The sequence below is a fragment of the Marmota monax genome, unplaced genomic scaffold (genome assembly GCF_021218885.2).
Source record: "Marmota monax isolate L192 unplaced genomic scaffold, Marmota_monax_Labrador192_F-V1.1 WCK01_AAM20220418_F8-fsc00187, whole genome shotgun sequence".
Classification (NCBI taxonomy): domain Eukaryota; kingdom Metazoa; phylum Chordata; class Mammalia; order Rodentia; family Sciuridae; genus Marmota; species Marmota monax.
This window is the reverse complement of record NW_026694837.1, coordinates 1,447,905-1,473,974: the sequence shown is the minus strand read 5'-3', so window position 1 is coordinate 1,473,974 and position 26,070 is coordinate 1,447,905. Positions and strand designations below refer to the sequence as shown.

At 33.6% G+C, this 26,070-nt stretch overlaps 1 protein-coding gene across 5 annotated transcripts in view; it reads right to left on the bottom strand.

Moving 5' to 3' along the window:
* The window catches only part of Supt3h (SPT3 homolog, SAGA and STAGA complex component), a 468,296-nt gene that overhangs the window by 226,732 nt on the left and 215,494 nt on the right, over positions 1 to 26,070 (bottom strand). For all 5 annotated transcript variants that reach the window (XM_046426146.1, XM_046426145.2, XM_058573179.1 and 2 more), the window contains one exon: positions 21,174 to 21,258. In XM_046426146.1, the coding sequence (XP_046282102.1) occupies positions 21,174 to 21,258 (85 nt within the window). The remainder of the gene's footprint in view (positions 1 to 21,173; positions 21,259 to 26,070) is intronic.

Below are 26,070 nucleotides of genomic sequence, written 5' to 3'. Positions count from 1 at the left end.
GTGAACACTAGGTGTCAGTGTAAGAAATGGAAAAAAAAAACATTTTTTAAAAACCTGTTACAGTCTAATCAGGTGTATAACAAAAATAACCAAAACCAGCTGTGACCAAATTTACTTATAACTGCATAATTCAGTTAACAAGCCAATCTTTCTTTCAAACAAAAATTCCTGTTCCAAAACTATTAAAAGTTTAAAATCACATTAAGCTGATTGTTCAAAGTTACAAGTCTTTTGTGACCTCTGCTATATAAAGCACAGGAAACTGTTAACTTCTAAGAATATATACTTTGAAGCAAATGTTACCTTTAAGAATACACATTTTGACACCAACCTGCGCTGGAGCCAGGCTCACAGTAGGCTGGGGTCGATCCTACCAATAGCAGACACCCACTGGAACTCAGGCTACTGCATAGGACCACCTCTTCAGACCAGCAGACCACCATGGGAGCTCAGACCCGTCCCAGATCCACCCACACTGACCAGCCAGGGACCCAGGCCCACAGTAGGCCTGGTTCTATCTCACCACCCGCAGACACCCGCCAGAGCTCAGGCTCCAACACAGGACCGCCACTTCCAAAAAGCAGACCACCACAGGAGCTCAGGCCTGGCCCAGACCACCCACACTGATACACGCAGGACCCAGGCCCAGGGTAGGTCCCAGTTCGCCACCACCCCCGCACCTGGGAGCCCAAGATTAACCCACTTCCATCTTGGGATACTGCAGACATCACTATAGCCTTCCCTACACAGTAGCCCCTACCTTTCAACAATCCACCTGGGCTAGAAGCAGCTGCTTCTCAGAGCACGAATCCCAAAGACAGTATAAGGCATACTCTTTCAGCCCCATCTCTTAAGAGGTTGCATCCATCTTGGGGCACCTCCACTATTACCTCCAGTTACTTCGGCTATTGCCACAACCACCTTTAGTTGCAGTAGCATACATTGAGGGACCCCAGCAGGGTCTGGAAGCCCAACATCAAGGTGAGGTACAGACAATCTGTACAGGTACTACAAGAATATAGGGTAAAAACTGTAATATCTAAGATCCACACTGCAAGAAAGGACGACACAAAGACAAAATAAAAAAATAAGGGAGGAAAGTGCCCCAAACAAACCAGGATACTACAATAACAGAACCATGGACAGCAAAAGTGATGAAATGTCAGAAAAGGAATTGAGAAGGTTGATAATTAAAATGATCTGTGAATTAAAGAATGACCTAAATGAGCAAATACAGGCAAAGATTGGTCAATCCCACAAAGGGATAAGAGAGCAAATATAGGTAGCAAAAAGATTACTTTAAGAGAGAGACTATGAAAAAAAAAGTCCAAAATCCTTGAAATGAAGGAAACAATAAAAAACTCAATAGAAAGCATAACCAACAGACTAGATCACTTGAAAGAAAGAATATCAGGTAATAAAGACAAAGTATACAATCTGGAAAATGAAGTTGACCACAAAATGAATATACTAAGAAACCATGAACAGAACATTCAAGAATTATGGGACAGCATCAAAAGACAAAATCTAAAAGTTATTGGGATAGAAAGGCACAGCATTTCAAACAAAAGGAATACACAATCTCTTCAATGAGATAATATTAGAAAATTTCCCAAGCATAAAGAATGAATTGCAAAACCAAATACAAGAGGCTTACAGGAAACCAAATGTACAAAATTACAACCGATCTACACCAAAACATATTATAATGAAAATGCCTAGCATACAGGATAAGGATAGAATCTTAAAAGCCGTAAGAAAGAGAAATCAGATCACATATAGGGGTAGACCAATTTGTATCTCAGAAGATTTTTCAACCCAGACCCTCAAAGCCAGGAGATGGTATATATACGGAGCTCTGAAAGAAAATGGATGCCAACCAAGAATCTTATATCCAACAAAATTAAACTTTAGATTTAATGATGAAATAAAAACCTTTCATGATAAACAAAAGTTAAAAGAATTTACAACTAGAAAGCCTGCACTACAGAACATCCTCAGCAAAATATTCCACAAACAGGAAAGAAAAAACAGTAACGAAAATCAGCAGAGGGAGGTTTTACACAAAAGGAAAAACTAATCGGAGGTAAAAACAAGTCAAGTTAAATACTAAAAATAAACAAAAATGGCTGGGAATACAAATCATGTCTTAATAATTATCCTGAATGTTAATAGCCTAAACTCACCAATCAAAAGACATAGACTAGCAGACTGGATTAAAAAAAAAAAAAAAAGACCCAACAATCTGCTGCCTCCAAGAGACTCATCTCATAGGAAAAGACATGAAGATTAAAGGTTGAGAAAAATCATACCACTCACATGGACTGCGGAAGCAAGCAGGGATTTCTATCCTCTTATCAAATAAAGTAGACTTCAAGCTAAAGTTAATCAAAAGGGGATAAAGAAGGACACTACATACTGCTCAATGGAACCATATACCAACAAGACATAACAATCACAAATAGGTATGCCCCAAACAATGGAGCATCTCTGTTCATCAAACAAACTCTTCTCAAGTTCAAGAGTCAAATTGACCACAACACAATAATTTTGGGTGACTTTAACACACCTCTTTCAACACTGGATAGATCTTCCAAACAAAAGCTGAACAAAGAAACTACAGAATTCAATAAAGCAATCAAAAACTTAGACTTAACTGACATATATAGAATATTTCATCTTTCAACAGCGAATACACTTTCTTCTCAACAGCACATGGATCCTTCTCTAATAGAGACCATAGATCCATAGATTAGGCCACAAACCAACTCTTAGCAAATATAAAAAAGTAGAGATACTACCTTGCATTCTATCAGATTATAATGGAACGAAATTAAAAATCAACGATAAAATAAGAAATAAAAGCTACTCCAACAACTGGAGACTAAATAATACACTACTTAATGAACAATAGGTTGCAGAAGACATCAAAAATGAGGTAAAAGATTAAAAAATTCTTAGAGGTGAATGAGAACACAGATACAACATATTGAAATCTCTGGGACACTATGAAGGCAGTTCTAAGGGGAAAGTTCATTGCATGGAGTTCATTCCTTCAAAGAAGAAAAAGTCAACAAATAAATGACTTAACATTACATCTCAAAACCACAGAAAAACAAATCAACACCAAAAGCAGTAGAAATCAGGAAATAATTAAAATCAGAGCTAAAATCAATGAAACTGAAATATTAATAATTGAAAAAAATTGACAAAACAAAAAGTTGGTTCTTTGAAAAAATAAATAAAATTGATAGACCCTTAGCCATGCTAATGAAGAGAAGGAGAGAGAAAACTTAAGTTACTAACATATGTGATGAAAAAAGGAAATATCACAACAAACACTACAGAAATGCAGAAGATAATTAGAAACTATTTTGAAAACTTGTACTCCAACAAAATAGAAAATATCAAAGGCATCACAAATTTCTAGAGTTATATGATTTGCCCAAATTGAATCAGAATGATATGCACAATTTAAGCAGATCAAATTCAGGCCATGAAACAGAAGACACCATCAGAAGCCTACCAACCAAGAAAAGCCCAGGACCAGAAGGATACACAGGCAAGTTCTACAAGACCTTTAAAGAAGAACTAATAACAATATTCTTCAATTTATTTCAGGAAATAGAAAAAAAGGGAGCACTTCCAAACTCTTTCTGAAGCTAATAACACCCTGTTTCCAAACTAGGCAAAGACACATCAAAAAAAAAGAAAACTTCAGACCAATATTGCTAATGAACATAGATGCAAATATTCTCAAAAAAATTCTAGCAAATAGAATACAAAATCATATAAAAAAGATAGTATACCAGGATCAAGTGAGATTCATTCCAGAGATGCAAGGTTAGTTCAACAATCAATAATTCATCACATCAATAGACTTAAAGATAAGAATCAGATGATCATCTCAATAGATGCAGAAAAAACATTAGACAAAATACAGCATCCTTTTCATGTTCAAAACATTAGAAAAACTAGGGATAATGGAAACATATCTCAACATCATAAAAGCTATCTATGCTAAGCCCTAGGCCAACATCATTCTAAATGGAGAAAAATTGAAAGCATTCCCTCTAAAAACTGGAACAAGACAGGGATGCCCTCTTTCACCACTTCTATTTAACATAGTTCTTGAAACACTGGCCAGAGCAATTAGAGAAACAAAAGAACTTAATTAAAGGAATACAAATAGGTAAAGAAGAACTCAAATGAGCACTATTTGCCAACAATATAATTCTATACCTAGAAGACCCAAAAAATTCCACAAGAAAATTTCTAGAACTAGTAAATGAATTCAGCAAAGTAGCCGAATACAAAATCAACACCCATAAATCAATCACCTATACATTGCTGATGAGACTGAAAATTAGTGCAGCCAATATGGAAAGCAGTATGGAGAATCTATGGAAAACTGAAAATGGAACCATTTTACCCAGCTATCCCACTCCTTGGTCTATAATACCCAAAGGACTTAAAAACGACATACTAAAAAAGCCACATCAATGTTTATAGCAGCACCATTCACAATAGCTAAACTGTGGAAGTTATCTAGATGTCCTTCAGTAGTTGAATGGATAAAGAAAATGTGGTATACATACACAATGGAATATTATTCAGCATTAAAAGAGAATAAAATCATGGCATTTGCAGGTAAATGGATGGAGCTGGAGAATATAAGGCTAAATGAAATTAGCCAATCCCAGAAAACAAAATGTCAAATGATTTGTGAGTTAAGGATGCTGATTAACAATATGATGCAGGCAGTGGGAGATGAAAAGATTAAATGAAATCTAGAGAGGGCAAAAGGGGAGGGAGGGGAAAGGAGGGGACAAAGGGGTAGGAAAGATGGTGGAATGTGATGGTCATCGTTACCCTAAATAATGTATGAAGACACAAAGGATGTGACTATACTTTGTGTATAACTAGAGATATAAAAATTTGTGCTCTATGTGTGTAATATGAATTGTAATGCAAAAAAAAAAAATAACAAAAAACTGAAGCTTAATGAATGCAAACTTTAAAAATATTTAGGAATAAAGAGGATCTTAAGATTGAATAGTATGGCAAAAGAACCTATCCATATTAAACACTCAAGAAATAACATTGTTGAAGAAAGCTGGGGGGAGAATAAAGTTGCTTACTTGTGGCTCAGTGGTAGAATGCTTGCCTAGCATGTGTGAGGCACCAATATATAAATAAATATAGCACCACATATAAATAAATAAAATAAAGATCCATCTACAACTACAGAGAAAAAGATTTAAAAAAATACACATGTTGAAGAAGGGTGTTATAACTAGACTGATGTGGTGGTATACCTTTTCAGATATAAGTCTGTAAGTATTATGTTGCACAATTTTATTTAGTAAAAAATAGGTTCAAAATAATAATGATTAAAAATGTTACTGAGTGCTAGCAGGGATGTGGCTCAGTGGGTAAAGCACTTGTTAGCATGTATGAGGTTTAGTCCCCAGCACCACAAAAACAAAACAAAACAGTACTGAAATTTAAGCTTTCTCGTGAACAGAAGTATCCTAGAAAAATTTCAAATTATTACAAGTTAAGGTGCTCAAAAGTTTAACTTGGAAAAAAAGAACATATGAACTTTGAAAATATGAGTTTTTCTCCCCAAATTCTGCTACCTAAAGATATTCTAAATATAAATGATAATACAAAAGTGCCAAGTAATAGCTTTTTCAATATTTCAGATAAGGTTTTCTGTATTGATTTTTCAAAGTAAAGACATTTAAAAAATGGATTTTTAAAACATAATTATTACTAGCATTAACAATAAAAGGAAATGTTAACATCAAAATAGTGACTTATATTTTATAAGGTGTTGAGAGCCACAGCCTAAGGGGCCCCAGCAAACTTCCAGCTGCCAGCAAACTTCCAGCTGCCGGCTGATGATTGGCTCACAGCGGCCCCAGCAACATCTAGCTGATTGGCTCCTCGGCCCCAGCAACATCTAGCTGATTGGCTCCTCTGCGGTGATGCTCATTGGACTGTTTCCCTGCCCTTTCAGACCACGGAGCTGCTCATTGGGGGACTTTTTTGGCTCCGCCCACGTGACCCAGCCAATCGGCCTCAAGAGCAGGAGGATTGTGGGAGGGGGAGAGAAGCTGGTGTGGGAGAGAGAGGCTTGTGGAAAGCCGGTGGTGGCAGTTGAGGTTCTGAGGGTTTTTCCTGAGAGGCTGTTTTGTTTGGCGTGTGTGGTTCTAAAAATAAAGTTAGTTTCTTTTGACAAGTGGCTCCTGATTGTGCCCAGCCAGACTGCGGCAATAAGGCACAGTGAGAGCAATTTCTCATGTAAGGCCTAATAAGAGTCATTTAATAAACCTAAGCTTTTTTTTATTTTTAGCAAAGTGGTCATTTAGGGGGCTTGAATATTCTTTTGCCATCTACTGAACTCTCTTCTGTTTACCTATTTATCCTTTTCTCTGTCCCACCTCTCTCAAACTCTACATCACTTTGTACTTATGAACACTTCTGTGTTTTTCAAGCCTGTTTGGAGCATTTTCATACAGTATTCTGAAAACCGCTGTGGTTGAAAGGAACAAAATAAGCATAGTAGTCTTTGCTAAAAATATAAAATTTAAGAACTCAAAAATTTAGGAGAACATTCAAAGAATTATTGAATAAAAATAAATGCTTTAGCCAGGTATGGTTGCCCACACCTGTAATCCCAGTGGCTCAGGAAACTGAGGCAGGAGGATCCCAATTTGAAGGCCAGCCTCAGCAACTTAGCAAGGCCCTAAGCAACTCAGTGAGACTCTGTCTCTAAATAAAATACAAAAAAGGGCTGGGAATGTGGCTTAGTGGTTAAAAGTCTCTGAGTTCAATCCCTAGTAACAAAAGTGGGTGGCTTTAATAAAGACTGTGTTCTTTTTTCAATGACAATTAAGTTCTAGTCCAATCACAATTATAAAATGAAAAGGTATAAAGTATGTGGAAAAGCTTCCAAAGTCCCTGTGATTAAAATGCATTGACAAATTTAGACAGGTTTCATCTACAGGCATTTTTCACTTAGACATGAAGTCATGTGGGAACTGGCAGGAAAGAGACAGGGAAATTCATGTACACTAAATTATCTAAACTGCCAACTAAGAGTTTTAAGTTATCTAAGAATGTTGAGAATGAAAGAATCGTATAATATTCTAAAGCAGAAAAGTGGCCCCAGAAATACATACGCCATATAAATCTTAAAATTCTCTGTGGACTCTTTTTGTCCTTGATACTTTGTTAGTCTGAATATTTTAGATTTATGAATAAAATTTTTAGCTGTCATGAATTACTCATTTTCACTGGCAAACACTGTGTGAATCACTGTTAGGTCATTAACATATATTATCATATATAATGCCTGTGAGATAAATTGCAATAGATAAACAGACTCAGATTAAGGAATATGCTCAAAATTGCATAAATATCAAATTACAAAGTGAAGATTCAAAATCAATGATGTTTCTTTCCAATTAGGCTGATGTGGGGGCACAAACCTGTAATCCCAGCTACATAGGAACCTAGGCAGCAGGATTCCAAGTTCAAGGGTAACCTTGGGTAACTAAGTGAAAATCTGCCTCAAAATTTAAAAAGAACAAAATAAAACAAAAATTTAACAGGCTAGGAATATGCCTCAGTGGTAGAGCTCTCCTGGATTCAAACCCCAGTACAGGAAAGAGGGATGTGGTTCAGTGGTAAAGTGGGTTAAATTCCCAGTACAGGGGTGGAGGTTGGGGGGAGACAGGAATAGAAAATATAGTAACAAGTATTTACATTTAGCTTTTTGTTCATCCATACCAGAAAGGTATTATTTATCACAAAAAAAACCTCACCAAGCCAAATCTACATTTCACTTTGGTACACTTTAAAATAAAAGTTAAAATACATATACTTTTCAAAGTTTCTTTCCAAGCATCCAGAATAAAAAAAATTTCAAAAAGTTTCTGTATCATTCTAATAAATTTAAATGTAAATCTACAAGTTATTTTTTTTCTTCTCTCTCACATCAGAACTCAGTTTTCTTAAGCCTCCCCTTGGGTGAGGTTTCCCTTTCTTAACTTGTAACCAGCTCGTTTCTAGGCAAATACAGCATATCCCTGAAACACTACTCTCAAGTATTCTAAAACCATTTTTTAACCGTAAGTTTTTTTATCAAAGCATCAAAAACATATGGGTCTAAACCCCTAATTTCTCTGACAAACCTGTTCTTCCCCCTAATATTTCTATTTCAAGCCATGAAGCTGTCATTCTCCCAACTGCTTAGGGATCATCTCTGACTTGCTCTCTCTTATCTTATCCCTGTCTAGCAAAGAAATCCTGCATATTCTAAACTCCATACTGATTTTTTAAAAAATAGGGTCTTTCTTCCTGTGTCTTTCATTCAGAACTCATCTAACTTAAAGCTAGTGGCATATATTGTTTAGACATTGCAATATCCTTCTTACTGATCTCTCCAGAGAGGGCATCTTGAGTTACTATCCTATATAAAAATGACAAGTCATGCTATCCATTTTCATCATTATGTAACACTCTAAAATTTTTTAACACCCCCAACTATCTACAGAATTACTCAGTCTGAAATTCAATGACCTTGAAAATCTGTTCCCAATTTTTTTCATCCCCTTTCCCTGTATATATTAAGGAAACACTGCTCATATCCCAATTAGAAAACCATGTGGCTTGATCAGCAGTGATTTCATATAAAACTTTAATGGCTGTATTTGGTTCCATGGCATAAAATGCAAAACTTGTACAATTTATCTGACATTTAAAAATACCCCTGACAACATCATTTAAATCCACTCTGATATCCAAAACTAACTTTAGCTATTAATGGATACTAAGTAGCTTATTATGGGACAATAAAAACAAATAAGACAAAGAAACAATTCACTTTGATACTCAAGTGTAAATAAAATAATTTATTAATTATCATTCCCTCTTCTAGAGAGAGTAGTCATTAAGTCTTCAATACTGACATGCATAAATAACTTCCTTCTTGCCTTGCATGAATCTGATTTCCTAACTAGCATAAAAGGAATAACAAATAAATTATATTAGAAATAACAACTGGATTTCAACAAATAAATAATGTTCGTTCTAAGAAACTAAATTTCAGTATTTTCTCAAGAAACACATTTGAAAATATTAGCTGTATCACTACCTGATATCTGAACTCTTTTTCTCCCTTTGGGAATGGGGATTGAACCAGAGACCCTCTATCATTAAGCTTCTTCCCAGACCCCCCACCTTTGAAAAAACTTTGGACAGGACCTCACTAAGCTGCAGAGGCTGGCTTCAAACTTGTGATCATCCTGTCTCAGCCACCCAAGTAGATGGGATTACAGGCCTGTGCAACCACAACAGGCCTCATCTGATTTTAATGACAAGGCAGTGACCTTGTTTTATATTCAACATGATATAAAATACCAAAGTTACTTTTTTAATGTTAATATGCTACTTTTTCTTTTAAAGGGAAATATTACTAAAAAGTGAATATCCAATAAACACAAGGTATCTATGGCAACCTTATGTTTGTTAATGAAATCAAATCCTTTAAAAAAAAAGTTTGAAAATAAAAGCTGAGACTTTAGTGGTGGAATAAAAATTAAGCAATGAAAAACAATATTACTCTTTTTGTTATATATACATTAAAAATTTGGCAAGGAATACTTAGATTCTTTATTTAGGCTATTAACATCAAGTCTTATACCCTGTCTGCTGATCTTAATGAAAACTGTCTTTAGGGAGAAACTTTAAGAAGAAACTTCAGTAGAAAAAGACTCTACTAGAAATTATCTCTATGAAGTCCATTACCAATGCAACAATACAGGAGATTTCTAGAAAAGCCCAAAATGTTTTAAGTATCTTTTCCAAGAATGTTTATATTTATTCTTTGTTTTTAATTACCTTTGTCTAGTGTTCTACAAATGGCCCCTACTTTCGTATTTTGAAATTACTCCTTATGCTTATATATGTTGTTAGCTACTGGGGGCATGCCTTGTGTTGGAGAATGTTAATCTTTCTCTTAACACACTTAAAGTATGATAAATATTATAGATTTTGAAATTAAATTTTTATTTTCCACATCAAAAGAAGATTCTGCTTACCAACCTCTTGGGACCCCTTTTTTTCACCATTAACCCTTTGAAAAATACAAAGTTTTTTCTCAGCAAAAGAAACAATAAGAGAGGTAAATAGGGAGCCTACATCCTGGGAACAAATCTTTACTCCTCACACTTCAGATAGAGCCCTAATATCCAGAGTATACAAAGAACTCAAAAAATTAGACAATAAGATAACAAATAACCCAATCAACAAATGGGCCAAGGACCTGAACAGACACTTCTCAGAGGAGGACTTACAATCAATCAACAAGTACATGAAAAAATGCTCATCATCTCTAGCAGTCAGAGAAATGCAAATCAAAACCACCCTAAGATACCATCTCACTCCAGTAAGATTGGCAGCCATTATGAAGACAAACAACAACAAGTGCTGGTGAGGATGTGGGGAAAAGGGTACACTTGTACATTGCTGGTGGGACTGCAAATTGGTGCAGCCAATTTGGAAAGCAGTATGGAGATTTCTTGGAAAGCTGGGAATGGAACCACCATTTGACCCAGGTATTCCCCTTCTTGGTCTATTCCCTAAAGACCTAAAAAGAGCATGCTACAGGGACACTGCTACATCGATGTTCATAGCAGCACAATTCACAATAGCAAGACTGTGGAACCAACCTAGATGCCCTTCAATAGACGAATGGATAAAAAAAAATGTGGCATTTATACACAATGGAGTATTACTCTGCATTAAAAAATGACAAAATCATAGAATTTGCAGGGAAATGGATGGCATTAGAGCAGATTATGCTAAGTGAAGCTAGCCAATCCCTAAAAAACAAATGCCAAATGTCTTCTTTGATATAACAAGAGTGACTAAGAACAGAGTAGGGACGAAGAGCATGAGAAGATGATTAACATTAAACAGGGATGAGAAGAGGGAGGGAAAGGGAGAGAGAAGGGAAATTGCATGGAAATGGAAGGAGACCCCCAGGGTTATACAAAATTACATACAAGAGGAAGTGAGGGGAAAGGGAAAAAAATACAAGGGGGAGAAATGAATGACAGTAGAGGGGGTAGAGAGAGAAGAGGGGAGGGGAGGGGAGGGGAGGGGAGGGGAGGGGAGGGGAGGGGAGGGGGGATAGCAGAGGATAAGAAAGGCAGCAGAATACAACAGACACTAGTATGGCAATATGTAAATCAATGGATGTGTAACTGATGTGATTCTGCAATCTGTATACGGGGTAAAAATGGGAGTTCATAACCCACTTGAATCAAAGTGTGAAATATGATATATCAAGAACTATGTAATGTTTTGAACAACCAACAATAAAAATTTTAAAAAAAGAAAAAAAATCTAAGAAAATGTATACAGAGAAAATTATATATATTGAAAAAGTAACCAACAGACCAAAAATACAGCAAGTAAAATAAAACATAAAAGAAGAAATGTATCACCTTTGACAACAAACATAAATAAATTTGCTCATGTGACATGTTAAAAAAAAAAAAAAGAAAAATACAAATTCTATTCTGAAAGGAATACTCTTTCCACTTCAGAAAGCCAGGGAATACTGAGAATTACAAAGGACCTGAGAGATATATAGGAAACTCGGGTAAATATACATTAAAACAAAGAAAACAGCATTTTTCAAACAAAAGACTCCCAAACTCTCTGGAGAAGAAACAATTTCAATTTTACATCTACTGCTTAGAAGTTGTATGACACAAGCAAGTTGCTTAATCATTCTGGTCTTCAGTTTCCAAATCTATAAATGAAGACAGCATCTTCTCTGTACGTATGCGGAAACAGTATATAAACTATTTTTTTTAAGCTGCCATTCTGTCAAAACCTACATAGAAAAAAAGGTTAACTATAATTTTATTTAAATTTCCTTAAGGATATTTCCTAAATCAAGGAATCTTTACAAAAACCATTTGTGGGTAAGAAAGTTTTGGTCTTTTAAGAAACATCTTCTGTACTGTATATAATGAAATTTCCAGATTAATTTTTAAAAATATGAAATTTTATTTTTGCAAAAGCCTCTAAGTGACCTACACACTACCTTCACTTTCTAAAGACTGTTTTGAATATATCAACTTTGTCTAATTGTTTCAAGTCTTTACTGGCTGCAAATATTAATCTAACATGCTATATAAAACAAAGTGAAGGTCTTTTCCACCAAAAAATTTAGAAGGCTTTAAATATTTCAACATATATGTTTTAGAATGTAGCTTATAAATTTTAAACCAAGTAGATGACCTAACATTTTGTGTATCTGAGGGCTTTTAAAAAAATATTTAATTTTGGTTCTACACTTTAACAACTCCTTGCTACTTCTTATCAACCTTTATTTTAGTAACTAATTGCTTTGATTCTCTGCATTCTGCTATACTGCAAAAAGGAAAAGCAGACAAACTTTTAGATTAAACACACCCTGAATAGTAAGCATGATTTTAAGAGTACTATTCTGACATTTATTACCTAACACCAAATTCTTAGCTCGATTACAAGCAAAGTCAGTAAAATTTACTAATAAATAAATGCTATTTACTTAATTCTTTTCTAATTGACACACATATTTCATTGAAAACTCAAAATCAGTTTCATTCTCAGTGCTTCAACTATAAATAATGCCTTTTAAATTTCATATACATACAACACAGAATTTCATAGCAACTTATGTAGCAAAATATAAATTCATGATGGATGTGATGAGTTCTTTTCATAACTTAAAGGACTAAAAATAGATATTTAAAAAATAATTGTTACATGTTATTCAACAGTAGAATATATGAAACTGAAATCCAAAAAAATTAATGAAAGCTTTTAATTGAATTGATACAACAAATAAGATAAAGTCAAACTGAGTTAAACTTTTCTAAATTAAAAGCTATACAGAAATAACAGGTTACTTTGAAACCCGAAAAAAAACCTGTCTTATATGCTATAATGTTATTAATATTATTGTATTTTATAATATGTATTATCAAATAATATAAATAAAATCTTTATCAGACTGGCTCAAACACAGTAGATACTTACTAACTCCTACTTCCTTTCCTGCAAAATCACTACACCAATGGAGTAATGGCAGCACTGGAGAAAGAATATGTATAGTTATTGATAAAAGACTTTTCTGAAGATCCTAAAAAGAAAGTGGAAAATAGGAATCTAAACTTCTCTTAGTTCAGCTACAGAAGAGAACACAAAATGTAAATGAATGAGAAAAGAGCACCTGCACAACATTTTCCAAATTAAAAAGCATTATAAATAACAGAAAGAGGGACTGAGAGTTCAATAAATGTTAATCCGAATGGGAGATTTAACAATAACTCTTCACATTTAGTTACCCAGATGGTATTTGTAAACTCATATATCTCATTCATGTAAGCACCAAGTAAATACTAGTTTGCTGAGTCATATATATATGCTCTAATGTTAGTAGAAAGTCAGAATGTCTGGTTAGCTAAATGACAGTTTCCATCATATGATTAATTAGGTCTAAGTGGGACCTCTACTTCCTTTATTTTATGCAATCATAAATTATATTGGTTTATCCTGTTTTGATAACTCTTATAATTGAAGTTCTCACAGGAAATTTTATGGAAATTTTAAAACATACCCATAAAATATTACTGAGGTGGCAAAAGTGATAGCCTCAGTGAACTGGTCATGAGAACTGAACAGTACTTTATACAAGATCTGTCTATAAGGAGATTAACTGCCAAATTTAAAACCATTAGAATAATGGGGTGGGAAAAGATACTTCATGTACATATGTACATAACATAAATATAATTATAGGCATATGTGTCTGTGTACATGTGTATATAGATAGATGTATGTTAGTGTTTCTCAAATCTCATTCTTGGACTGTTTGGATTACAAAGATATTGAAAGTATATTTAAAATACCGACTCTTTAATTCCACCAGAAGACATTACCTAAAAAAATCTCTTAGGAATCTAGAATTTCACATTCTGCAAAGAATTCTCACACACTTTGATAAGAAAAACTGAATCTGCATTTAAGGAGAGTTTAGATTTTATAGGCACCACCATGACATAGAAGATTCATTCAACTGAAAAACCGAACAGCAATCCAATATATACCTTTTTTTTTTTTTAACAAAAAAGAGGCTAGAGGATACACAAAGAAGAGTGAAGAAATATGAGCAATAGTATTGACTTTCCATATTTTCTTTCACATTGAGCTTCAGATGAAGGTATTAGGGTCCTTCCACTGGGAAAAAAGATATATTAGCTGCAAAAGTCCTAACTCACTGTCCCAGGGAGACACAACAGAGGATATATTGATGGAATCACTTTTGTTTCTTCTAAATAGAAAGCAACAAGAATCTAGGTGCTTTTTATTTCGTTCATAATTTGGTATTAACTTCAAAAGTCACACTCCCATTAACAGGGCCAAGTTGCAGATTTTTTAAAAAAAGGTAAATCATACTGGTAAATAACCTTTATTATCTTTGCCTATAAAATTCTATAATGTTGTTCCTCCTCCAGCTTTTGAAGGGAATGAAGATTTCTTATAAAATGCATTACTTTTTTCCAAAATTAACAAGTAAGTTTTCTGGAAAATTTGAAGTTAAGGACTAAGATGGAAAAAACAGCAAAAAATTTGTGGTACACTTCTTAAATACTGGGTGTTTTACTCATCAAGGAAATAAGACTGGCCTGACTTGAGGGGATGGGAATGATCAGACTGTACCCAGTCTATAAGTAGAAGCAGCTATGAAGCTCAGATTTCCATTCTAAAATCAGGCCTATGTTGTCAAGCAATCCAAAGTTTCAAGAGAAGCTAGAAATCCTAAGTTTTAATGGTAAAATGCTCTGGTTTTTAAATGTTGGCAACTAAATACATATCATTTTTTAAAAATCAGTGTAAATGAAATTAAAGATGTTTCTACATCACATCTTCAAGTCAACAGTTTATAAGCTTTACACTGATACTTACTTCCCTCAAATCAACTCAATAAACAGACGCTGAATCCTATGAAAGACAATATGGGTTTTTTTAATATTTATTTTTTAGTTTTAGATGGACACAATATCTTTATTTTGTTTTTAAGTGGTACTGAGAATCGAACCCAGTGCCTCACGTATGCTATGGTGAGCGTGCTACCACTTGAGCCACATCCCCAGCCCAACAATATGTTTTTATATAGACACGAAGATACAAATGCTTGAAGAATTTCAGGCTGATCTGATTCCTCTTTTCAAACCCCATCTCACTTTTGCACATCAGCATTACCAGTTTCCATAAAGTTTTCAAATCACTTCTTATGTATCTATATCAGAAAAAAACTTTATGCTTTTATTCATCTTTGGGTCCTAGACAGGAGCTTCATCTAGTGTCATTCAAGAAAGGCTTTTTGAATAAATAATTATAAAAATGAATAAATAAAATAAAAATACCTAATAATTTACTAAATCAGAAACTAGATGAAACAATATACAGCAAACTGAAAACTAAGTACACTTTTGCTTTTAAAACAATTTTTAAAAGAAAACTTTAATGTACTAAGAACAACTGAGAGCCATTTACATATATAATTTGAGACTGCATGCTAACACCTTAGTCAGACAGGGATTCCTTCATAAGAGCAAATCAACAGCAGAATATTTTGAGATATATGGCTACTGCATCTGGAAACATACCACAGCGCTGAAAACTCTGGTTTCTGAATAGTAAATCATAAAGCCTTATCCACATAGAAGAGTTTTCTGCGGTGTTTAAGTCACACCCAACCATCACCAAGTGACATCACAACATAATCTATAGCTTAAAACAACAACAATTTTTTTAAACTTATCAAGAGCCCAACCTAGCAGGTTCAATCTCAGAGAAAAAGAATAATAGGAGACTACCACAGGTATCCAAACAAGCAATTTATTTTTGAATTAAGCAGCTTAAATCTGGAATGATCTACTTCATTTTATTACAAATAAATTGCCATTTGTAATGTACTTTTTATTTTCATCAATATATGAAACAATAATTCTTAGATCACAGTAAAATAAACATGCTATGACCAAAAAAAAAAAAAGGACTCTGAGAATAAAGGAAAAAAAATCAGAAACTGTACTCATTGACCCAAATCAACTCAGGTTAAGAAAATCGATTAAAATAATATACATAGGCAATTTAGATGGAGTATGCACACTCTACATTGCCTCTTCAACTGAAGACAAAGAATATCACAAAATACATGTGATATCTTTAAATTCGGAAAGTAAACAGTAGCAAGAAGACTGCAGAACGAAGTTCCTCAAAAGACTAGGCATGAACCACCATATGACCCAGATATACCACTCTACAGAATTTATCCTAAAGGAGTAAAGTCATCTAGCACAGTATTAAATAGTACATGCATACCCATGTTTACAGTAGCACAATTCACAACAGTCAAACTCTGGAACTAGGCCACGTAGACATCTAGATCAACAGATGATCTTAGATGAATCGGAAAAAAATGTAGTATATATGTATACATATATAGAAGAGTTGTATTCAACCATAAAGTACAATAAAACTATGTCTTTTGCAAGAAAATGGAAGGAACATCATGTTACACAAAATAAGCCAAACACAAAACAAAGGTCATTATGTTTTCTTACATATGGAAACTGAGAGGAAATGGGATCTCATGAAAACAGAAGGGAGACCAGCAGAGCAGAGAATGGATATCAGGGAGAAGGAGAAGGGGAGGGGAAAAGGAGGTATAGTGGAATTAAACAGGCCATATGAGCATATCACAATGAAGTATACTCGTATGTATAATTCTATTTCACCAATAAACTTAAAAAAAAAAAAACACAGTAAGATGAGAAGAACACATACTTAGCATGTCCAAAGCCCTGAGTTAAATCCAAGCACAAAAAAAAAATACGTGACTTTACAGTGTAGAAACTCTGCATCACCACCTTAAATAAGTTACCAAAGCTAATATCACAAATATGTCATATCAATAACATGAACTCCTTCAATAGGTATACTAAGAAGGATCTGTCACTTCTGTGGTAACCTTACCAAAAATTCATAACCTCATTCTAATATAAGAAAACACTGCAACAACAGAAAGATAAAAGCATTCTATAAAATAAATAACCAGTAGTTTGCAAAAATACTAAAGATATGAAAAAAATGGAATACTAATAAACTATCATAGGAAGTCATAAAGACATAATATGTAAATGTACCATGGTATCCTGGATTGGGTCTTAGAACATAAAATGGGACATAGAGCAGATGGAAAATGAATGAAATTCAAGTAATATGGATAGATAGTATTATAATTATGTTATATCCTGGTTTCATCATCATACTATAATCAGAAAAGATGCTAACATTAAAGAAAACTGAAGCATATCTGGGCATTCTTAGTACAAATTATAAAATTTTTTATAACAAAATTCAAAATAAAAAAATATTATAATAATTCTAAAAGAAAAAAGTGTAGTGATAAAATGATAGAAACTAGATCACTGGTGGAATTTTTTGGATTTTCTAAATATAGAATCATGTCGTCAGCAAATAGTAATCGTTGGAGTTCTTCATTTCCTATTCATATCCTTTTAATTTCTATTGTCTGTCTGATTGCTCTGGCTAGAGTTTAAAGGGAAATGTTAAATAAAAATGGTAAAAGAGAGCATCCTTATCTAGTTCCAGTTCTTAGAGCAATTTTTCTCCATTTAGAATGATGCTGGCCTTGGGTTTAGCATAGATAGCTTTTACTGTGTTGAGGCATATTCCTACTATCCCTAGTTTTTCTAGTGTTTTAACATGAAAGGGGTACTGTATTTTGTCAAATGCTTTTTCTGTATCTATTGAGATGATCATAAGATTCTTGTCTTTAAGTCTATTGATGTGATGAATTACATTTATTGATTTCCATATATTGAGCCAATCTTGCAACCCTGGGATGAGTCCCATTGATCATGGTGCACTATCTTTTTAATATGTTTTTGGTATGCAATTTGTCAGAATTTTATTGAGAATTTCTGCATCTATATTCATCAGGGATATTGGTCTCAAGTTTTCTTTCCTTGGAGTGTCTTTGTTTGGTTTTGTTATCCAGGTGATATACTAGCTTCATAAAATAAGTTTGGAAGGGCTCCCTCCTTTTCTGTTTCATGGAATAATTTGGGAAATATTGGTGCTAAATTTTCTTTGAAGGTCTTGTAAAACTTGGCTGAGAATCCATCAGACTTTTCTGTGCTGGTATGCATGTAATGGTTTCTTCTGTTTCATTGCTTGAAATTGATCTATTTAAATTGTATATGTCCTCTTCATTCAGTTTGGGTAGTTCATATGTCTCTAGAAATTTGTCGATGCCTTTGAGATTTTCTATTTTACTGGAGTATAAATTTTCAAAATAGATTGTAATTATTTTCTGTATTTTAAAAGTGTCTATCATGATATTTCCTTTTTCATCACAAATTTTAGTAATTTGAGTTTTCTCTCTCCTCTTTGTTAGTGTGGCTAAAGGATTATCAATATTATTTATTTTTTTAAAGAACAAACTTTTTGTTTTGTCAATTTTCGAATTTTTTTCTTTTGTTTCAATTTCATTGATTTCAGCTCTTTTTTTAATTATTTCTTGTCTCCTACTGCTATTGGCATTGATTTCTTCATTTTCTAGGGCTTAGAGATATAATGTTAGGTCATTTATTTATTCATTGACTTTCTATTCTTTTATTGAATGAGCTCAATGCAATGAACTTTCCTCTCAGCACTGCCTTCAGAGTGTCCTAGAGATTTTGATATGTTGTATCACTGTTCTCATTTACCCGTATTAAGTATTTTTTTCTATATTTAGAAGATCCAAAAAATTCCACCAGAAAACATGTGTTCCTATATATCAGTGATGAATACACTTAAAGAGAAATTAGGAAAACTACCCCATTCACAATAGCCTTAAAAAAAATAAAATAAAATACTTGTGAATCGACCTAACCAAAGAAGTGAAAGACCTCTACAGTGAAAAATACAGAACACTAAAGAAAGAAATTGAAGACGACCTTAGAAGATGCAAAGATCTCCCTCGGTCTTGGATAGGCAGAAGTAACATTGTCAAAATGCCATGCTACCAAAAGCATGATACAGATTTAATGCAATTTCTATTCAAATCCAAATGACATTCTTCATAGAAATAGAAAAAGCAATCATGAAATTCATGGTTTCATGTTATTCAAAAATAACAGACCCAGAATAGCCAGAGCAATTCTCACCAAGAAGAGTGAAGCAGGAGGCACAATATCAGACCTTAAATTATACTATAGAACCATAGTCACAAAAACAGCATGGTACTAGCACCAAAGAGATACACAGAACAATGGTATAGAAAGAATAGAAGACACAGAGACAAACCTACATCAACACAGTTATCTCATGGTAGTGTCAAAACATGCAATGGAGAAAAAATAGCATCTTCAACAAATGGTTCTGGCAAAACTGGAAATAAATATGTAGCAAAATGAAATTAAATCCCTGTCTCTCACCCTGCACAAAAATCAACTCAAAGTGGATCAAGAACTTAGGAACCAAAACACAAACTATGCACCTACGAGAAGAAAAAGTAGGCCCAAATCTCCACCATGTCAGCTTAGGAACCAAATTCCTCAATAAGAGTCCAAAAGCATAAGAAGTAAAATCAAGAATCAATAAATGGGATGGAATCAAATTTAAAAGCGTCTTCATAGTTGGAAACAATCAAAAACATGAAGACAGAGACTATAGAATGGGAAAAAATCTTTATCACACATACGAGCATTAATCTGGATATATAGAGAACTCAAAAAATTTAAAACCAAACAACAACAACCCCCTGCCAAAAAAAGAAAACTCATCAATTAATGGACAAAGGACTAAATACATACTTCCCAGAAGAAGAAATACAATTGGTCAACAACCATATGAAAAAATATTCATCATCTGTAACAATTAGAGAAATGCAAATCAGAAATATACTTAACTTTGTCTCGTCCAGTCAGAATGGCAAATACTAAGAATACAAACAACAGTAAATGTTGGATGTAGGGTAAACGGGTACATTTTTACATTGCTGGTGGTACTACAAATTGGTGCAACCTTATGGAAAGTGGTACAGTGATTCCTCAGAAAACTTGGAATGGAACCACCATTTGACCCAGTTACATTTCTTCAATTTATACCCAAAGGACTTAAAATTAGCATACTACAATGATGTACCCACATCAATGTTTACAGAAGCTCAATTCACAATGGCTAAACTATGGTACCAAACTAGGTGCCTACAACAGATGAATGATTAAAAAAATTGTGGAATACATATAATGGACTAATACCAGTCTTAAAGAAGAATGAAATTATGGCATTTTCCAGTAAATGGATGGAACTAGAGAATATTATGCTAATTGAAATAAGTCAATCCCAAAGAATAAATGTTTTCTCTGATATGACGATGCTAATTCACAACTGTGGGGGGTGGGGAGGGGTACAATATAGGTACTTAGGATTAGAAGGGGGAGCTAATGAAGAGGAGGGGTCATGGGGGAAAAAATGATAGTAGAATGAAATGGACATTATTACCCTATATGCATATATGATTACCAGACCTGTATAATTCTACATCATGTACAACAAGAAAAATAAGTTATACTCCATTTATGTATGATGTGTCAAAATGTGTCTTGTAGAACTAATCAGAATAAAAAACATTTAAAGAGAAGCCCATTCAATAGCTATTCCTAGAAATTTAAAGGAAAAAAATTAGATCATTGGGGGCTAAGTACCAGAAGTTGGGATGAAAAACCTAACTGCACAGGGAAACAAGGGATTGTTTTTAGGTGTTGGAAAATTTCTGTATTATGATTGTTCTGGTAGTTAATGACAATAACACATAGTCAAAACTCATCAAATTATACACTTAAACTAGTAAATACAATAAAATTATATCTCAATAAAAATGAGAAAAAAATTACTGATTTAAAAAGAAAAAATTTTTAAACTTTTTTATTTGGGTTGCAATCCCAACATAAGCAGCATTTAGAGAAGACATACCAAATAGATTATAAATGCATACCAAATAAAGTTATATATGTTCTTACCAGATTAATTAACTGAGTGTGCACCACATCTTCTACCAAAACTGCTGTCTCATAAAGAGGCCTCCTAGCATCACCTAAAGAAAACCTGCAAAAGAAAAAGAAATATAAACATACTAATATTAAGAACTGTAAATGAAGAATGGCAAAAAGTGAAATATATGTATTTTAAGAATCAGTTAAATAAAGAGAATACAAATTCTTGCCGCAAATGATCAAAGGATACAAAAGTTTTTATTGAGAAAGTTAATGTTTCCTACACAAAGTGTCATTTCCAAGGAAGAGTGCAGTATTATCTACACTATTTCTTGATTTGTATAGTATGTTAAAATGGCTTTTACTGTGTCAAAATGCAAGCTAATAAACAACTACTTCAGAAAAGAGGCAACCAAAAGTTCATATCACACCCAAATCATCAATACCCAAGTACAATAGCCACATAAAAAGTTTTTAAAACATGTGATAAAAGAAAAACTGAAAATTGCTATGAAAATGACATCAATAATGGTTTACAATTACAAACAGGATTACAAATTGGTCTTAAAAGACTTCTTACTTTCATACAGTAGACAAGATGTGCAGAGACTGCCTCCAGGTAAAAATCATTTCAAATGCAAAATCATGAATTAAAATCTTTGATTCAAAGCATGTTTTAAGTAGCAGTAGAAAAGACAAAACAGAAGTCAGGTAAGATGACAAAGTATAGTTTCAAAGAATAAGTACTCTAGACCCAAATTGAATAAGACTCCTTTGACAGCAAACCACAGCCTGAATTGAACTAGCATGGTATTCAATATATAGAAAAGAAAGTAGTCCCTCCAAGTAAGGTAAGAGATATAGTTAACGAACCTAGTATAAAGTTGAAAAGATAACAGCCAGTTATGGTAAGTAACATTTTTAGTGCGTGAACTAGGCAACCATCCATTTTAATGATGTACTTAAACTGGAGCAGGGCACAGTGGCACAAGCCTATAATCCCATCAACCCAAGAGGATTAGAAAGGAGAATAATAACTTCAAAGCCAGCCTCAGGAATTCAGTGAGATCCTGTCTCAAAAAAAATTTAAAAAGACCAGAGATGTAGCTAAATGGTAGAGGGGTCCTGGGTTCAATTCCCCTCACAAAACAAAATGTACTTTACCTATAGAGGCTCTGCATTAAAGAAATAAAAATCTTCCCTAAGAATTGTTAACCATAAATTCAACTTTCATAATATCAGAATACTTGATACCCATTATAGACTAATAAAGCAAAAAAAATTAGTTTAAAGTGATTTTATTGATAGCACTCATAGATACCTGGCAGCATCCCTTGAAGAACATATTTAAACAAACACCTGAAAGCATTCCCATTGAGGACATATCAAGGATCATTACTTCAAACTTATGATTTACAACATACACTAGGAAATAAATCATCATGAATGAAAGTGAGCAGAAGCAACAAATGGCAGAATCAGACCCATAAAGCTAAACATGCCTGAAAAATTAAATAATAAATTAACTATATAACTCATGTTTAAAAAATGAAAAGAACACATAGGAACAAATACAACACACTGGTTAGTTATATTTTTAAAAGCATCACGGAGAAATATAAATAAAAAATATGATAATAGCATTTTAAAAATTAATGGGAGAGGTGCTTGGGGTTGTGGCTCAGTGGCAGAAGACTTGCCTAGCATGTGTGAGGCACTAAGTTCGATTCTTAGAACCACATAAAAGTTAATAAACAAAATAAAGATATTGTGTCCAGTTACATCACAATACCAGACCTTAAATATACTACAGAGCTATGGTTACAAAAACAGCATGGTATCGACACAAAAACAAACTTGTAGACCAATGGTAAAGAATAGAAGACACAGAGACAAACCCACGTAAATATAGTTACATCAGACTAGACAAAGGTGCCAAAAACATTCACTGGAGAAAAGATAGTTTAATCATCCTTTTTAAAAATAGGCTGGATGTGAAGAAATTGAAAATCTTCCACATTGCTGATGTGATATAAAATTGTGTGGCAGCTCTGGGAAAAAAGTAGGGGGAAACTTAAAAATATTAAACACAGAATTTGTATATGACCCAGCAATTCCACTCCTATGTGACACAGGAAAACAGAACAGAGTTTCAAAAGCTACTTGCACAACAGTGTTCATATTATTCACAAAAGCAAAGATGTGGAAACAACTGAAGTGTTCATATATGTATGACGGGATGAACAAAACATAGTACATATATTTCCTGGAAAATTATTCAGCCGTGAAAACAAAGATCTGGAACATAATGATGCATAAGTCAAACTTGAAAATACTACGTTAAGTGAAAAAAATCAGATGCAAAAGGGCACGTATTGGATAATCTTTTTTATATAAGATATACAGAATGGGAAAATTCATAGAAACAGGAAATAAAATGGAGGAAAGCAGAGAAATGAAGAGTTATTGCTTAATGAGAACAGAATTTCTGGTTTAGGATGATGAAAATTTCTGGCAAAGGACAGTGGAGATAGCTGCATGACACTGTGAATACACGTGATGTTATGAACTGTTTATTTAGAAAGAGTTAAAAGGGTAAATTTTATGTCATGTATATTTTACTACAATGTTTAAAGGATAAGAACTTAATGAATTTAAGAGCAGAGTTCATGGAGCTAAAAAAAATTGTGTTCTCTTGGACTTTGCAGACTTTAGATCTATAAGCAAATAAATTTTCAATTGCTTGAAAAAAAAATTGTGTTCAACAACATATCTGAGAAAATCAACCATAACAAACCATGGATAATAAGAGACTATCATGACCAAAGCTATGCCAAAAATTTGGATACTGTAGTGAAAGGGATAAATTTCTAGGAAATATAAATAACCAAAACCAAACCAACAAGGAAGAAACAGAATACTTGATTAGTCCTATAAATTTAAAGAAAGTCTATCAGTAAATAAAATAAACATTTCCTCGCTTGTTATGTTTTACCCAATTTGCAAAACTAGGTCATTCTAACTTTACACAACTCTTTCAGAGAATGGAAACACTATCAAACTCACTTTTTGAGGCTAGTGTACCCTTGGTATCAAAATCAAAAAAAAGAGCGGGCTGGGGATATAGCTCAGTTGGCAAAGTGCTTGCCTTGCATGCACAAGGTCCTGGGTTTAATCCCCAGCACCACACACCAAAAAAAAAAAAAAAAAAAGATTATTAAAAAAAGGAAGATTATAATTTCAGTCATCTACATAAATTTAAAAATAGTAAACTGAATATTGTAATGTATTAAAACGAAAAGGATCATATATCATGACCAAGTAAATATTATCCTAGTGATGATTAATTTTATGTGTCAAACTCACTAGGTCACAGGATGCCCAGATGTTTGGTTAAATGCTATTCTCATTTTTATTTATTTATTTGTTTGTTAGTTTTAATTAGTTATACATGATAGTAGAATGTATTTATGCACTTTGATATAGCATGCATAGATGGGATATAATTTCTTATTTTTCTGAGTGTACAGAGTTATTGCTTAATGAATCATATTGGTCATGTCATCACATATATACATATAGTAATAATGTCTGTTTAATTCTACTATCTTTCCTATCCAAACATCACCTCCCCTCCCCTCCCATTACTTCACTCTACCTAATCTAAGGTAACACTATTCTTCCCTAACCCCTGCTCCCTAGGCCTTACTGTGCATTAGCATTTGCATATTAGAGAGAACATTCGGCCTTTGGTTTTGTGGGATTGGCTTATTTCGTTCAGTGTGATATTCTCCAACTCCAAACATTTACTGGCAAATTCCATCATTTTACTCTTCTTTAAAGTTGAGTAATATTCCATTGAGTATATATACCACATTTTCTTTATCCATTCATCTATTGTGGGACACCTAGGTTGGTTCCATAGTCTAGCTATTGTGAATTGAGATTCTATAAACATTGATGTGGCTGACTCACTATAGTATGCTGATTTTTAAGTCCTTTGGATATAAACCAAGGAGTGGGATACTGAGTCTTATGGTGGTTCCATTCCCGATTTTCAGAGAAATCTCCATATTGCTTTCCATAGTGGTTGCACCACTTCGCAGTCCCACCAGCAATGTATGAGTATACCTTTTTCACCACATCATTGCCAACATTTATTTTTGCCTGTATTCTTGATGATTGCCATTCTGACAGGATTTAGATGAAATATTAGAGTAGTTTTGATTTGCATTTCTCTAATTGCTAGACATGTTGAACACTTTTTCATATATTTATTGATCAGTTGTATTTCTTCTTCTGTGAAGTGTCTGTTCAGTTCCTTAGCCCATTTATTGATTGGGTTATTCATTTTTTTGGTGGTAAGTTTCTTGAGTTTGCTATATATCCTAGAGATTAATGCTTTATCAGAGGTGGGTGTAGTAAAGAATTTTTCCCAATCTGTAGCCTCTCTCCTCACATTATTGTTTTATTTGATGAGAGGAAGCTTTTTAATTTGAATCCATCCCATTTATTGATTCTTGATTTTACTTCTCGCACTTTAGGAGTCCTGTTAAGAAAGTCAGATCCTAGGCTGACGTCGTGAAATTGGGGCCTATTTTTTCTTCTATTAGGCACAGGGTCTCTAGTCTTTGATTCACTTTGAGTTAATTTTTGTGTAGGGTGAGAGATAGGGGTTTAATTTCATTTTCCAGTTTTGCCAGCACCATTTGTTGAATAGACTATTGTTTATCCAGTGAATGTTTTTGGCACCTTTGTCTAGTATGACATAACCATATTTTTTGTGGATTTGTCTCTGTGTCCTTTATTTTATACCATTGGTCTTCAAGTCTATTTTGGTGCCAACAGCATGCTGTTTTTGTTACTATAGCTCTGTAGTATAGGTCTGGTATTGTGATATATCCTGCTTCACTTTTCTTGCTAA